Source organism: Diceros bicornis, chromosome 10 (assembly GCF_020826845.1).
Source record: "Diceros bicornis minor isolate mBicDic1 chromosome 10, mDicBic1.mat.cur, whole genome shotgun sequence".
NCBI lineage: Eukaryota > Metazoa > Chordata > Mammalia > Perissodactyla > Rhinocerotidae > Diceros > Diceros bicornis.
This window is the reverse complement of record NC_080749.1, coordinates 28670600-28683078: the sequence shown is the minus strand read 5'-3', so window position 1 is coordinate 28683078 and position 12479 is coordinate 28670600. Positions and strand designations below refer to the sequence as shown.

Below are 12479 nucleotides of genomic sequence, written 5' to 3'. Positions count from 1 at the left end.
GAATTGTTTAGAAACTTGTCAGCCAAACCATTCAAGACAATTTCTAAATGGGCTTTATTAAAATTTGTCCAAAGAACCTTCAAAAAGAGATGAATTCCATTAACTTGCTGTAGGAGAATACTCATCGGTTGCACAGAAGTTATCCAGGAAAATGCAGATAAATTGAGTATTGTAAATGGAGACACTTAGAAATGTGGCTAATTTTCTTTCTTATCCACTGAAGCAAAGACAGGCTCTGAAAAGGACCAGGTACCGGGGTCCCTCCCCACAGCCCTGGGCAGATGGACCACTACCACTCAGCTTCACGCTGGCTCATTTACTTAGTGTTTTGCAATCCTTAATGTGCACAGCTGGCAGCTGAATGCAGGTTTGATACTAACAGTTTAGACATCTTTAGATGTAGCAGATGGAAAATTTTACACAAATAAAGTAGGAGAAAGTGTGCAATTAGGTTTTTATCTGCAGTTACATGATGCATCCTCTGTTTTAGTTTAGAACATCACCTTAGTGGGTGGTCATGATCTTTCCTTGTATCCAGACCCTACCTTCTTGACACTACATTTGATGTTGGCTAAATGCCCAAGTACCAAACTTTTGTTTTTGTTGAGTGTGAATGAAATAGGGAATGCAACAATCAGCAAAGCAAAAGGCATACCATCAGTGAGATTGTAACAGTCCAGTACATTATGGCTACATTCCTTGCTAGTTAAGTCACTATGGTAAAATCCTTGGCAGGATTTTTTTTCAATAGTTTATTCATGATGTTCATTATTATGAGTTGTAAAGAGTATGAGAATTTCATTTTTAAAATGTCTTATGGAATGTATCACTTTCTTAGATCTTGTAGACATGCTGTGGAAACCATAACATAAAATATGAGTTACTTACAATAACTAATTTTAATCCCATCTGCTAAGTATGACAACATTAGCATTTCCACTTAATTAAAAACACCCTTAAAGCAGCAATGTTTTAATCACTCCATTTTATTTACTCTCCTCCGGTGTCACTTATAATTGTAACTTTTTATTTTTTAATAATGAGGGATTTTTTTTCTCCTTGCATCACACAAAAAAGTGCTGTCGATAATTAGCAGTCTTCTGTTATTAGTAGACTCAGGTGTCACAACTGTGTCTCATCCTCATTACAGTAAAAAATTTCACCTATCAGATTCATTATTGCTAGATAATGCGACTGAGAGCCTTTGCAGGCCCTCCAGAAAAGTAATTCAGCCAAGCAAAATTATCAGCTAATTATATTTAGAATCAAAAGCCCAACAACTATTTGCAGATAAATTGTATGAATTGAAGTGAATAGATCTGAATATTAAGATTCATAGATTTAGCAGATGATTTGTTAATTGGAATAAAAAGGTCATTTGCTAGTCATTTTAACAATAGATCAATTGGAATTCCATTTATTATTTAACTGGTAGTGCATAAGAATTGAAATGATGAATAATTGTATTATTGTCATGAGATAGTTTTCTTCAAAATAGCAAAATATGAGAAACTTAAGATATAAACTTCTTGTAAAATATGGCCTATTTAATATATTTTAAAACATAGTCCTGATATAAATAATGTATATAATAAGGTTTAGTATTTTAACAAGTCAAAGTTATAATCAAACGAGGTGTTGGTTTTTTTCTTGATGAATTAGAAATGTAACCGCAAATAAGATAATTTACAAATAAAAGTTGAAATCCAAATTTGTAAATTTTTTCTTCCTAAACCACATAATACCATTCCTATCTCACTGTATTTTAATTAGCAGAGGTTTTTTGGAAATGGCATGGTACATGCTCATACGATGACTCAAAATGTAACTTGGCCTGCAATTTTCTTTCGGGGAACAGAACACTCTAATTCAAATCCATTATTAAAAAGCAGATAACATGTGCACTTTCTGAAATGCCTGTGACTTCACTCTTTTGATTTTATGTAATTATAAGAGAATGTTCATATGTATTTGCTTTTCGATTGGCACAGCATTTTAAAACTTAGTGTCTTCAGATAGAGTACATATTTTCTCTTGGTTCATAAAGAATATTACTGGTTTTTGTGTTCAAAACTTTGAAGGTTTCATAATGCAGTCACAGTGCAGTTTATAGCTGTGCTTACAATAAGAATTTCTATGCATACCCTATGTGTGTAGAGAAAAAAACATTAGATATTGGTTTGGATTTTGAAATCAATAACTGGTAACTAGATCCTGTGACTTTCCTCTGTGTTATCTTGTAACTTCCATCAGTTCTCAAGCAAAACTTTGAACTCAGTATTTTTCCAAACTTTGCAGCTCAAAGCAAATACTTTTCATTTAAACTAATTTCAGTTAACATCGTAAAATAGGGAAAACATCACCCACTTAAAAACAGCTTAAATTGCATGTACTTTGTCACTGTAAATAAACAAGGTAAACATTGACATAACTTCAGATTTTTCTGGGGTTGAAAAAAATCTACAGTTCAAAATAAAATTCTGCCTTTGGTCAACATTTTGGATGCAATTCAAAGTTTCCCATAAAATAAACATATTTTAAAGAGTGTTTTGAATTTCACTGCATAATTTCTAGCCAACAGAAATTACAGTGGTATCTTTAAAGTTTATTATATGTCAGATCAATAGCCATTATGCAGGAGGAACACAACCATCGAGATGCAATTCCTTCCCTCTGCTTAACCCTTACTTCTGTGACATGAACAAAAACTTCCTATAGGTGGTCCTTGGGGAAATCTCTGACAAAGTGAAACTTTCCTGTTTCTTTGTTTAATAATAAAAGTATTCTTTTCTTATGAAATGTAAAAGGAGGTGAATTTTTAGCCAAGGAAGCAAAATGTTCATTAAGATAATCTTCATGAGAGTTTTTCAGTAAAAGGGGGAAATAGTTTTACATTCTGCATACTAACAAATTATTTTTAAGCATGAGCTTAAAATGAAAATGCCCCATCACAACAGATTGTAAATTTTTTTCTGATGCTTTTAAAAGTGCCTCCATCATTTCTACGGCTACAGTGTTAAAGTTAAGTATTTGCTATTTTATTTAAACATTTTTGAAAAATGAACATTCTGGGGCTTTGCAGCATTATTAAGAAAAGCTGTCCATACTTTACCATGTTGTTACATGTGTTTATCTGCTGATTATAAAATGTGTTAAACAGTATTTTAAAAAAAAAAAAAAAATGCAGAGCTGCGCTTTGATTAATTCAGTGAACAAAACATATGCTGTTGGTTCTGTTCTATGAAATTCATATATGATCAATAAAATCTTTTAAAAGAGCAACTTTGGCTTTTAGGCTCATACTGCCGACCATGTTTTTCGTCCCAGTTAACTCTGGGCTCATACTGAAAAGTTAGGCAAACAAAACCACTTTCTGGCTGTGATAGTAATGTCTTTTTAATACATTTTTATCCTCTTTCTAAAATTTCTTTAGGTTGGAAGCTGTGTATTGTGGTTGTTACCCACTTTGTCCCAAAGATTTGGTTTATCCCGAAATATTTCCAGGTAGCTGCTTTAATGTACTTTCATCTTTGTTGAAATTTAATACATGATTCATGCTAAATTAGAAAGTTTGAAAATAAACTTAGGCAGGAGCAATTGTTTATTTGGCAAGTCAACATGTTAGTGTTAAGGAAAATTTTATGTGTTTTAATACATTAGAGTAAGCTTATATTTACCATCTGTTCTTTTAAGATAACAAAAAAGCAAGTTTTCAAATAGCATTCTTCATTGTTAGCATACACATCCCATAATGATGGATTTTTATAAGCAGGTCAGTGTTGTTGCAATTGCTTACAGATTTTTTTTAATGATATACACAGAGAAAAATTGAGGACTGAAAGTCACACCAAATTATTTAAACAATTGACTAGTTAATAATATGCAACTGTTGTACTGGGTACATATGGCTATAGTACTAGTTCTTTGAAAAAATTCTCATCACTAAATATATCACATATGCATTGTGTTACATTAGAATAATGTATTTTAATCACCCAAAGGAGATGTCTAAACAGCACAACTACACAGTCTTATTTAGCATTAAACATCCTTGTGAGCTGAGGTAACCTTATAAAATCATGCTTAAATAATGTAAAACACAAGGCGGCACAGAGCAATATGCATTTTTAATTAGTAAAGTGACTAATATCGAGTGTGTGCTTTGAGGTTTTTGTTTCATTAAAAATGTATCTGTTTTTCCTGCAGCTGAATATCTGTATTCTACACCTGAACAGCTTTCAAAAAGGCTCCAGAATTTCTGCAAAAGACCAGATATTGTAAGAAAACATCTCTATAAGGTAGTTATTGAGAAGAGATTTACGTGGTATAAATGCCATATTGAAGTACAAAGAAAAATCTTTAAAAAAAAACATTTAATTAACATACTAATGTTTAAAGGAAACATGCTAGGGAGGGATATTAGTTGTTACACTAACAAGGATTAATTAAACTGGATGCCAGTCGTATTAACCTAGGTCTTATGAAATACGTGCACTTAATGCACAGTACATGCTTTTTTTTTAATTTATTGTTTTCTGAGATGACTGTCCTTTACATTTAGCCCCAAGAGGCTTATAAAAATGAACCTGGATTAATGTAACTCATTAGTTTAAAAGGAAGTAAAGGAAAGATTCTACAATTATACTAATGAGGATAAGCTTTTCTTCCCATCATAATGAAATCTTCAGTCCTCCAAAATTCAGGTGAATGACATTCGTGAAGTTTGGTGTTCATTTCTAATGACTTGAAAGGTGATTTTTCAAGAATCAAATGTTTCTCTTGTGTTTAATAAAATGACATAAAAATCCTCAGTTTGTTTAGAATTAGACTGTCTAATTCTAAAGACTCCTCTCTGAATGGCAAAGGCAAAAGGAAAATAGTTTAAATAGCATCATCATTCAGTCCCCTCATTCATTATCTTTTTTTCCTTGTTTGAATCAAGAATTTTACATTGTTGAAATAACCACACAAAGAGGCCCTACTAAAAGTCTAAGTAATTGAACTGGGATAAATCTGCTTTACGAGTTTTGAAGGTGGCTCTAGGCCATGAGTAATATACCTTTTTATATTCTTTGAATGTAGCATCTTCATTTTACATAAATTCAGTATAGTTTACAATCTAGCAGTTTTATAATCCAGCATATTTTAATTTTCCTATCTTAATATATAGCCTTCCTACATGAAATACAGTTCTCTGCCTTTTTTCTCTCCTTTGCCTTTTCATGGCCTAAAATACATATTTACATAGTGATACATCAAAACATGACTTTGTTTCTGCAGGAAACAGTTAAACTTCAAGAAAAAGGGAGAGAACCAAAAATGCAATTTAACACCCAATTTCAAGCTCATTATCTTTCATTGTCTATTAACTTGGCAATGGTTCAGAAGGTAGCTCATAATAGTTTAAAATGCTGACTGAACAGTTCCAGGCTTCAGTATTACTCCTTGAGTCAATACAATTGTATTGTATACGTGGGAAGCCTCACAGAGAAAACTGTCTTCCAAGATTTACGTCCAGATTTTCTAATTTTTAAAGTTCAGTAGTAGTCTTGTTTGTGTAAAATATTAATCAAGTAGTTTCCCACGTGACAGACTATTAAAATGTGCAGATTATGAAAACTGAAGAAACAGAATAAGTATTAATACAAATGGATTCATTTTCTATACATGACACAAAGCTATTTTCAATGAGTTCACCATAAAATTATCGATTTTTTTTTTCTTTCGGCTGAATTTTTGGTGAAGTTTTTTTCCCCAATTTTATTGAGATATAATTGACATATAGCACTGTTTAAGTTTAAGGGGTATAGCATAATTTGTGAAATGATTACCACCATTAGTTTAGTCATCATCCATCATCTCATATAAATACCAAAAAAGAAAAAAAATGTTTTTTCCTTGTGATGAGAATGGTGAAGTATTTATAATTGTATTTCCACCATCAAAATGTATCAGTTTTTAACTTTGCTTCTCGTTCGGTCTTATTATCCCTGTTATTTTGCATCTGCAAATGTTTAACCATTTCAAAAGTTACTGCAACAAGTTGCCTTTAGTTACAAAAGAAAACAGATCTCCAGTTGAAATATTTTAATATAGCTACTGCCATAACATAGCTATAATTTTTTATTTTACAAACAACTTCTGGAAAAACTCTGAAAGAATGTCAGCTTAGTGGTATGCTGTTAATATACCAAATTGTTCTTGTACAGCTTAAAAGATAACCTATGCCTTAAATTTTATTTCATGTTACTACTTTTTATATATATTTTTAGTCAGTACATCCTACAATGCTCCATCTCAAAGTTTTATAAAATAGTATTTCACACATCAGCATTTATAAGAATTTATATGTGTAATTCATTTTATGTATTTTCTACCATGGATTTTTTTCTTATAAATCTATTATACACTTTCATATATGTCATCATTCATAGATCTTGATGGTATCAAAAATCTCAAAAATTAATAAATTAGTCCAAGAATTATAAGTAATCAAGAGTTTTATGATGCAATTGTCCAGAGAAACTGGTAAAAATCACAGGAAGGACCAGAGATTTAGTTTGGTTGTTGTAATAGGATTTAGAGCCAAAACAGAAAAAGAATGCCTTCTAAAACTTTGTAATTAAGATATAATAAGTTATGATATTTTTTCAGCTATGTTTTATAAATATACACATTTTCAGGTAACATTTGCCTTCATTACACACCAGAGAGTTCTTTTCCCCAAAGCAGGTTTTTGCCCCCTTTTCTTATGCAATAGAAGAGTCTTTTATGTGTACTGTAAAGAAAATCTCGGAGGTTTTTTTACATTTATTCCATTGGACAGTGCTGTTTTGCTTTTATAAAACATATGCTTCTAAGATCTAAAAGGATAGACTGTCTCGGATTCTTTAATTTGCTCCTTTTACATTTTTACACCTTACTCTTTTTTTTTTTGTTAAAAGTTTACATTTTAAAATCATCTCAACTGCTTATCCTATAGAGTTCACTTTAGGATAGGATTTTTCATATGGATTCACACTTAGAAATTTAATGACTAGAATAAGGCTACTAACACTTGGCTTTCTTCTCACATGAGATGTTATACTTTCAATATGAGTGAGAGTTTGGGGGCTATAATTTAAAGCAGGATTTGAAACAGAATGCTAGTAACCAAAAAGCAGAAACAGAATTTGATCCTTTTTTTTCTTAAAGTGACTCTTTCTACTACAGAACACCGTGCCCGTGACTTCTCACCTGAAATGGTTTCAGATTTGAAATGTTTAAATTCCTCACATGTATGCAAATGTGGTCTCTCTCTCTCCCCCTGCTCCCCTCCCTCTCTCTCTCACACACATTTTTCTTAAGATCTTTAGACAAATCCAGTGCATGTAGAAATGAAATGTTTCTTAATTATTTTAAAAATCTAACACCACTTTCTTAATTTAAAAAACCAAACCATCTCTTTAAAAAGTTTACATCTAGGTTTAAGTCATTAACCGCAGCTTTCTTGTACTTTTGGGACATTTCCTTTTCTAGGTAGGTTAGACACCTTGACCACGTAACTTGTCACATAAGTAAAGTAAGTTTCATTACATCCACAATAGAGAGCTATTTTATGACTCCCAAACCTAACTTGAACACAAGGTTCTAGAAGTAATCATAAAATAATTAACCAAGGATCGACTCTTTAATTTTTTATTTATTTATTTATTTTTTCCCCCAAAGCCCCAGTAGATAGTTGTATGTCATAGCTGCACATCCTTCTAGTTGCTGTATGTGGGACACAGCCTCAGCATGGCCGGAGAAGCGGTGCATCGGTGCGCGCCCGGGATCCAAACCCCTGGCCACCAGCAGCGGAGCGCGCTCACCCAACCGCTAAGCCACGGCGCCGGCCCAGGATCGACTTTTTACACTAACAATAGTTCTTCCTTTTCCAACCGAAGCAAGTCTAATACTGTGAAGGTGTATTTTTTTGCCTCATTTTTACTATGTGAATTTACTTACTGAAAATTCCCAGCAATTATTTGAGATCAGTACTTTATGCTTTTAAAGAACCTTTGATCATTATATTTTAAAATACCTTAGAGAAAAATTTATGGACATTCCCTTGTTACCAGTATTAAAAATGGCACAGGAGTGCAAATGGGCGAGTCATATAAAATGCAGACCGCCCAGACTAAAGGAATACGTTTTGATTCCCATCCTATTTCTCATTTACTATTATTAACAAATTGAGCGATATTCTGTGTGAAAAAAAGAGATGCCATTCTTTCTTGTGCTTTACCAGAGTGACCTGTAGTTTCTTAACATTTTTCAGATGATAGCTGCTGATTTCTATTTTGTTCTCCTCTCCAAGTTTTTCAACATTCCAGAAACCTTTATAACCTGCTATTATTTGGAGGAGAGAAGAATTTTCAGATTTCTACCTAAAAGTGATTCCAAACAATGATTAAGCTTACAGTTCAGACTCAGTGCCCAGAAAAGCCATTTGTGGTTGCCTTAATTATATCAGGCTATATCTACCCAAACCACAGCCAAGCCACTTTAAGTTTCCTTCACAAGACTGGTCACTTTATAGTTCCCTTTTAATTTAAGCTTATACTCTAGATGTGAATAAGGTGTTGCTCACTAGTATTAACACTCCTCCAAAGTCATTACTTTTTCCTTAAAAATGAAGACTTAAAAACTTGTGACATTTTTAGAACTTCTAAAATCTCTCAACAGCACCAGCACAATATAAGGCAAATTCTCAAATTCTCTCTCTCTCCCTCCTTCCACCTCTCCCTCCTCCCTACTCTTCTCTCTCTCCTTCTTCACTTCCTTCGTTGATTTTATTTGGCTTGGTTTTCCTTTAATTTGTCTAAGTAAAATAAAAGCAAAAATCCTTTAGCACAATAGATATACTTTGGGGGATTAAGATCAGCTAGAGGTTTTGCTTCTTGTCCTCTGCTACTCATTTGTAGCCTGGCTTTAGGTGAACTTCTTGGCCTCTATATGATTCATCTGTAAACTTGGAAGAATTTTTTTTTCTTAATTCTTAATAGCATTTTCCCCCTGAGGGACTGCTATGATGAAATCATGAATATAAACCCGTTTGTAAACTTGAAGTGCTTTATAAATTCCACGTAATAGTAATGGCATTTCTCTTGTGCCTTCACCACTTAAAAGTAAAATTCACATTAGCAAAAACATGTATTAAGAGTGTTGTGTATCTTGTGTTTATAAAAGCTAAAAGTTATGATAAACTTCTAATAGCTGTCATCCATAACATAAACCAGGAAATATGTGTGCAACAGAATGTACCCATTTGCAAAAAAACGAGAGCTTTCCTTTATGGTTGGAAATACAGTTACACTTTAAACCAATCAGAAACTAGGATCTCCAGAGGTGATGAAACTCGAGAACCATTTACTTGGTGGCTTTTTGAAATCTAATTAATGTAAGTTATGCAAATTTGCAATAAGAATTTTCAGCATGCTTTAGTCTTTAGGTCGTTAATGCTTCTTCATCGCTTTCTCTTCTCTCCCTCCTCTTACAGGGTGAAATGGCTCCTTTTTCTTGGGCAGCCCTACATGGTAAATTCAGGTCTCTGCTTACAACAGAACCTGGGGAAGATTTGTGACAGATGGGGCTAAGTCACAAACTTGCAGCCTAAGGCAGAATCTGTAGAACTTTCCAGAGTGTGCCCATATTTACCTGATCAGAGAGAAAAGAAAATCTGCAGAGGAAGCCGAGCCTGGCTGCTTGTCATAGCTGACACAGAGCCATCTGCCACAAACCTGTGGCGGCTTCAGATCTCCAATCCCTGCCACCACCCCAACTCAAATTAAATACAGATTCCTAGAGACGTTATGATGGTTACACATGTCCTCGGCATCACATGGAGGAGACTGTTCAAAAAAAATATGTGGCCTGTTGTATAACCGCACTCATGTATCCCATATGTGGTGCCACATTGAATTTCCGGTTGAATCCGTTTTTATCCTTTGTACTGGATGACATGGTGCCTGAATTCTTTCTTTTCGCCGACACGATAGCAGCCAAACTGCAGCTTCAAACGCTCACACTTGGCTGGATTTCTACCTAGGTTGCCAGGTTATCATTGGAACCTTCTTGTGTCCTCAAAGGGCCACAGGGTCTGAAAGGAGGGTCGGAATGCTACTGGACTAATTGGGCAGCCATCTCAGAATTGTTTGTGAGCAAAGGGCTGCTTTAGCACTTTTAGCAAATTAATGACTCTCTGGCACAGGAGTTTTTAAGTGAAGGTATTAATAAGGGGTCTGGCAGGTATTTCCATGATTCACAGAGTTACATTTGCATTTAATTTATCTTAAAGAAAGTTGCAAGATAAATAGCTGTAATTCAGACAAACATGGGAAATACACTAAGTGGGGCCATCTTGCTCATAAAATGAACACTGAGACACTTGTTTTAATTTTCTTTCCAAGGGTAAAAATAGAGAAATCAAAATACTTCTAACAAAACCAGTAATTTTGATATAAATATTCCTCAAAAATATTTGCATCCAGCTACAAATATAACCTTTCCAAGATAAATGACTTATGATTCCAATAGTCAAGCTGCTGTATTTGTTGATGTAAAGATGTTTTGAATGGCTAGATTATAAAATAAATTTTTAATAAAGTGCCCACTGCAAGTTTTAATTAACATATCTCATTTACGTGTAAGTGTGTACATCTATCAGTATGTTTCTCACTGAACACTTTCCTTGTGTCGGAGACAACGAATACAATTGTTTCTTTTCTGGATGAACAAATATCTGTTTTGCAAATGTTTGTCAGATATTATGACATTTCCAAGATTTTTCTTTGCATTCTGGAAAGCAGGAGGTAAACATTTGTAGTCATTAAGGTAAAGTCTGTTGATAAACCATCTTCTGTTTACTGACAGGTAAATTCTAACTTTCCTAGCTTTTGAAATGAATAACTTCTATACACTGCGGAGTGAGGAGCAGCCAGGGAGAGGAGACTAGACAAGGGCCAAGCCCGGCTCTCTGGCTTCTAGAAGGATTGAGTGGTCCAGCAGGCATCTGAGATAAAGCAGGCAAAGGTTCAGAAGTCCAGTAGGGCCCATTTGACAGGTGGCAATATTGTAAGCAGGAAATAGATCAAGGTCAGGGAGGCAGATAGAGCCTTCAGGATAGAAGCAGTCTTCCAGATCAAAGAAAGCAGGAGTTCAGGGTCCATGAGGCCTGGGAATTTAAAAGCAGGAAGAGTAAGAAGCAGAAACAACAAGCTTTATCTTTGCACAGAGAGTTGTCTCCCTAACCAGCGTGAGATCCATGATGTATGATGGACATCACGGCACTGGCTTCAACTCCTAGCTTGTGGGGAAGTCACTCAACAAATTACCTCCTCACTCATAAAACAAAAGGCTCCGGAATTATTCCAGAAGTCCCTTCAGGTCTGAGACTATGGAACTCGGAATCTATGAGGTGTGATCCTTTTGAGTGCAAAAGTTAAGATATTTAAAAATGCATGACTTTCTTAGACACTTCTCCTGGGCAGAGTTTGAGATGAATGAGATGAACTAGACTAGTAAATTTGCTTCTGTCAGAAAGGTGCCATGTCATAGATGACATCTTCTCAAAATAAAATTATAACCTCACAGCCGAGAAACAGTTCTTAGTTTACTGTGTTTTACTACGCTGAAAATAATGGGCTCACATTTTACAGTGGATAAGATATATGCACAACTGTCCATATATGTTTTCTCACTAATTGATGGGGAAAAACCATTAACTACGTTTCAGATCGTACATCCAAAACATTTAAATATTTTCCTGATTTTGGCAAATATAATATTGAAAATTACTTGTATGTGGAGTTTTTTTTTCCTATACCCATAAACTCAAATTTTGTCTTAGCTGTGCCCAGCATTCCTTCTGGAATAAAAATTTACATTAAAGTAGCCACTTCTTAAAACTATGCTGTCAAATTTGGTAGTAATGCAAATAAGCAATAAAACGTTTTATAAATGCGTAATTCTTAACATTTGAAAAGATAACCATATCTGCATGTGTGTGTGTGCGCGCTTCTCAACACCCATGATATGGTGGAATGGAGCGTTATTAGGTAAATTAACCCATGTTTTGTTGAAGTCAGAGGATAACGGAGAATAAAAGTTGACTCTTTAATTCCTGTTTCCCTTACTTGCACCAAAGCAATCAAACAGTCCCATTATTTCTTATTTTGAATATGGTTGTTGAAAATTTTGATATTTTTTTTAAATATTCTGTTAATTTTATACTTTTAAGATAAATCATTAAACCAATTTTAATATTAAATCGCTTTAAGAGTCTGCCCATTATCAAGACCTTGATTCAATGTCCAAGATGCTTTCTTTGAACTTACCTAATCTGTGTTTCTGGCTAGGTGTTTCTATAATAAATAGCAGGGCACCTAGTTCTTAACCTATTCATTTATACCATGTTCATCAGGAATAGGTCAAAAGACCTTTCTCATGATGCTCCTACT

The 12479-nt window shown here is 34.0% G+C and overlaps 1 protein-coding gene across 8 annotated transcripts in view; it reads left to right on the top strand.

The window, feature by feature from the left end:
• Positions 1–12176, top strand: part of GTDC1 (glycosyltransferase like domain containing 1) — a 385507-nt gene extending 373331 nt beyond the window's left edge. For all 8 annotated transcript variants that reach the window (XM_058548908.1, XM_058548907.1, XM_058548905.1 and 5 more), the window contains 3 exons: positions 3434–3504; positions 4207–4298; positions 9521–12176. In XM_058548908.1, the coding sequence (XP_058404891.1) occupies positions 3434–3504; positions 4207–4298; positions 9521–9604 (247 nt within the window). In that variant the 3' untranslated portion in view covers positions 9605–12176. The remainder of the gene's footprint in view (positions 1–3433; positions 3505–4206; positions 4299–9520) is intronic.
• Positions 12177–12479: the final 303 nt, after the last annotated feature.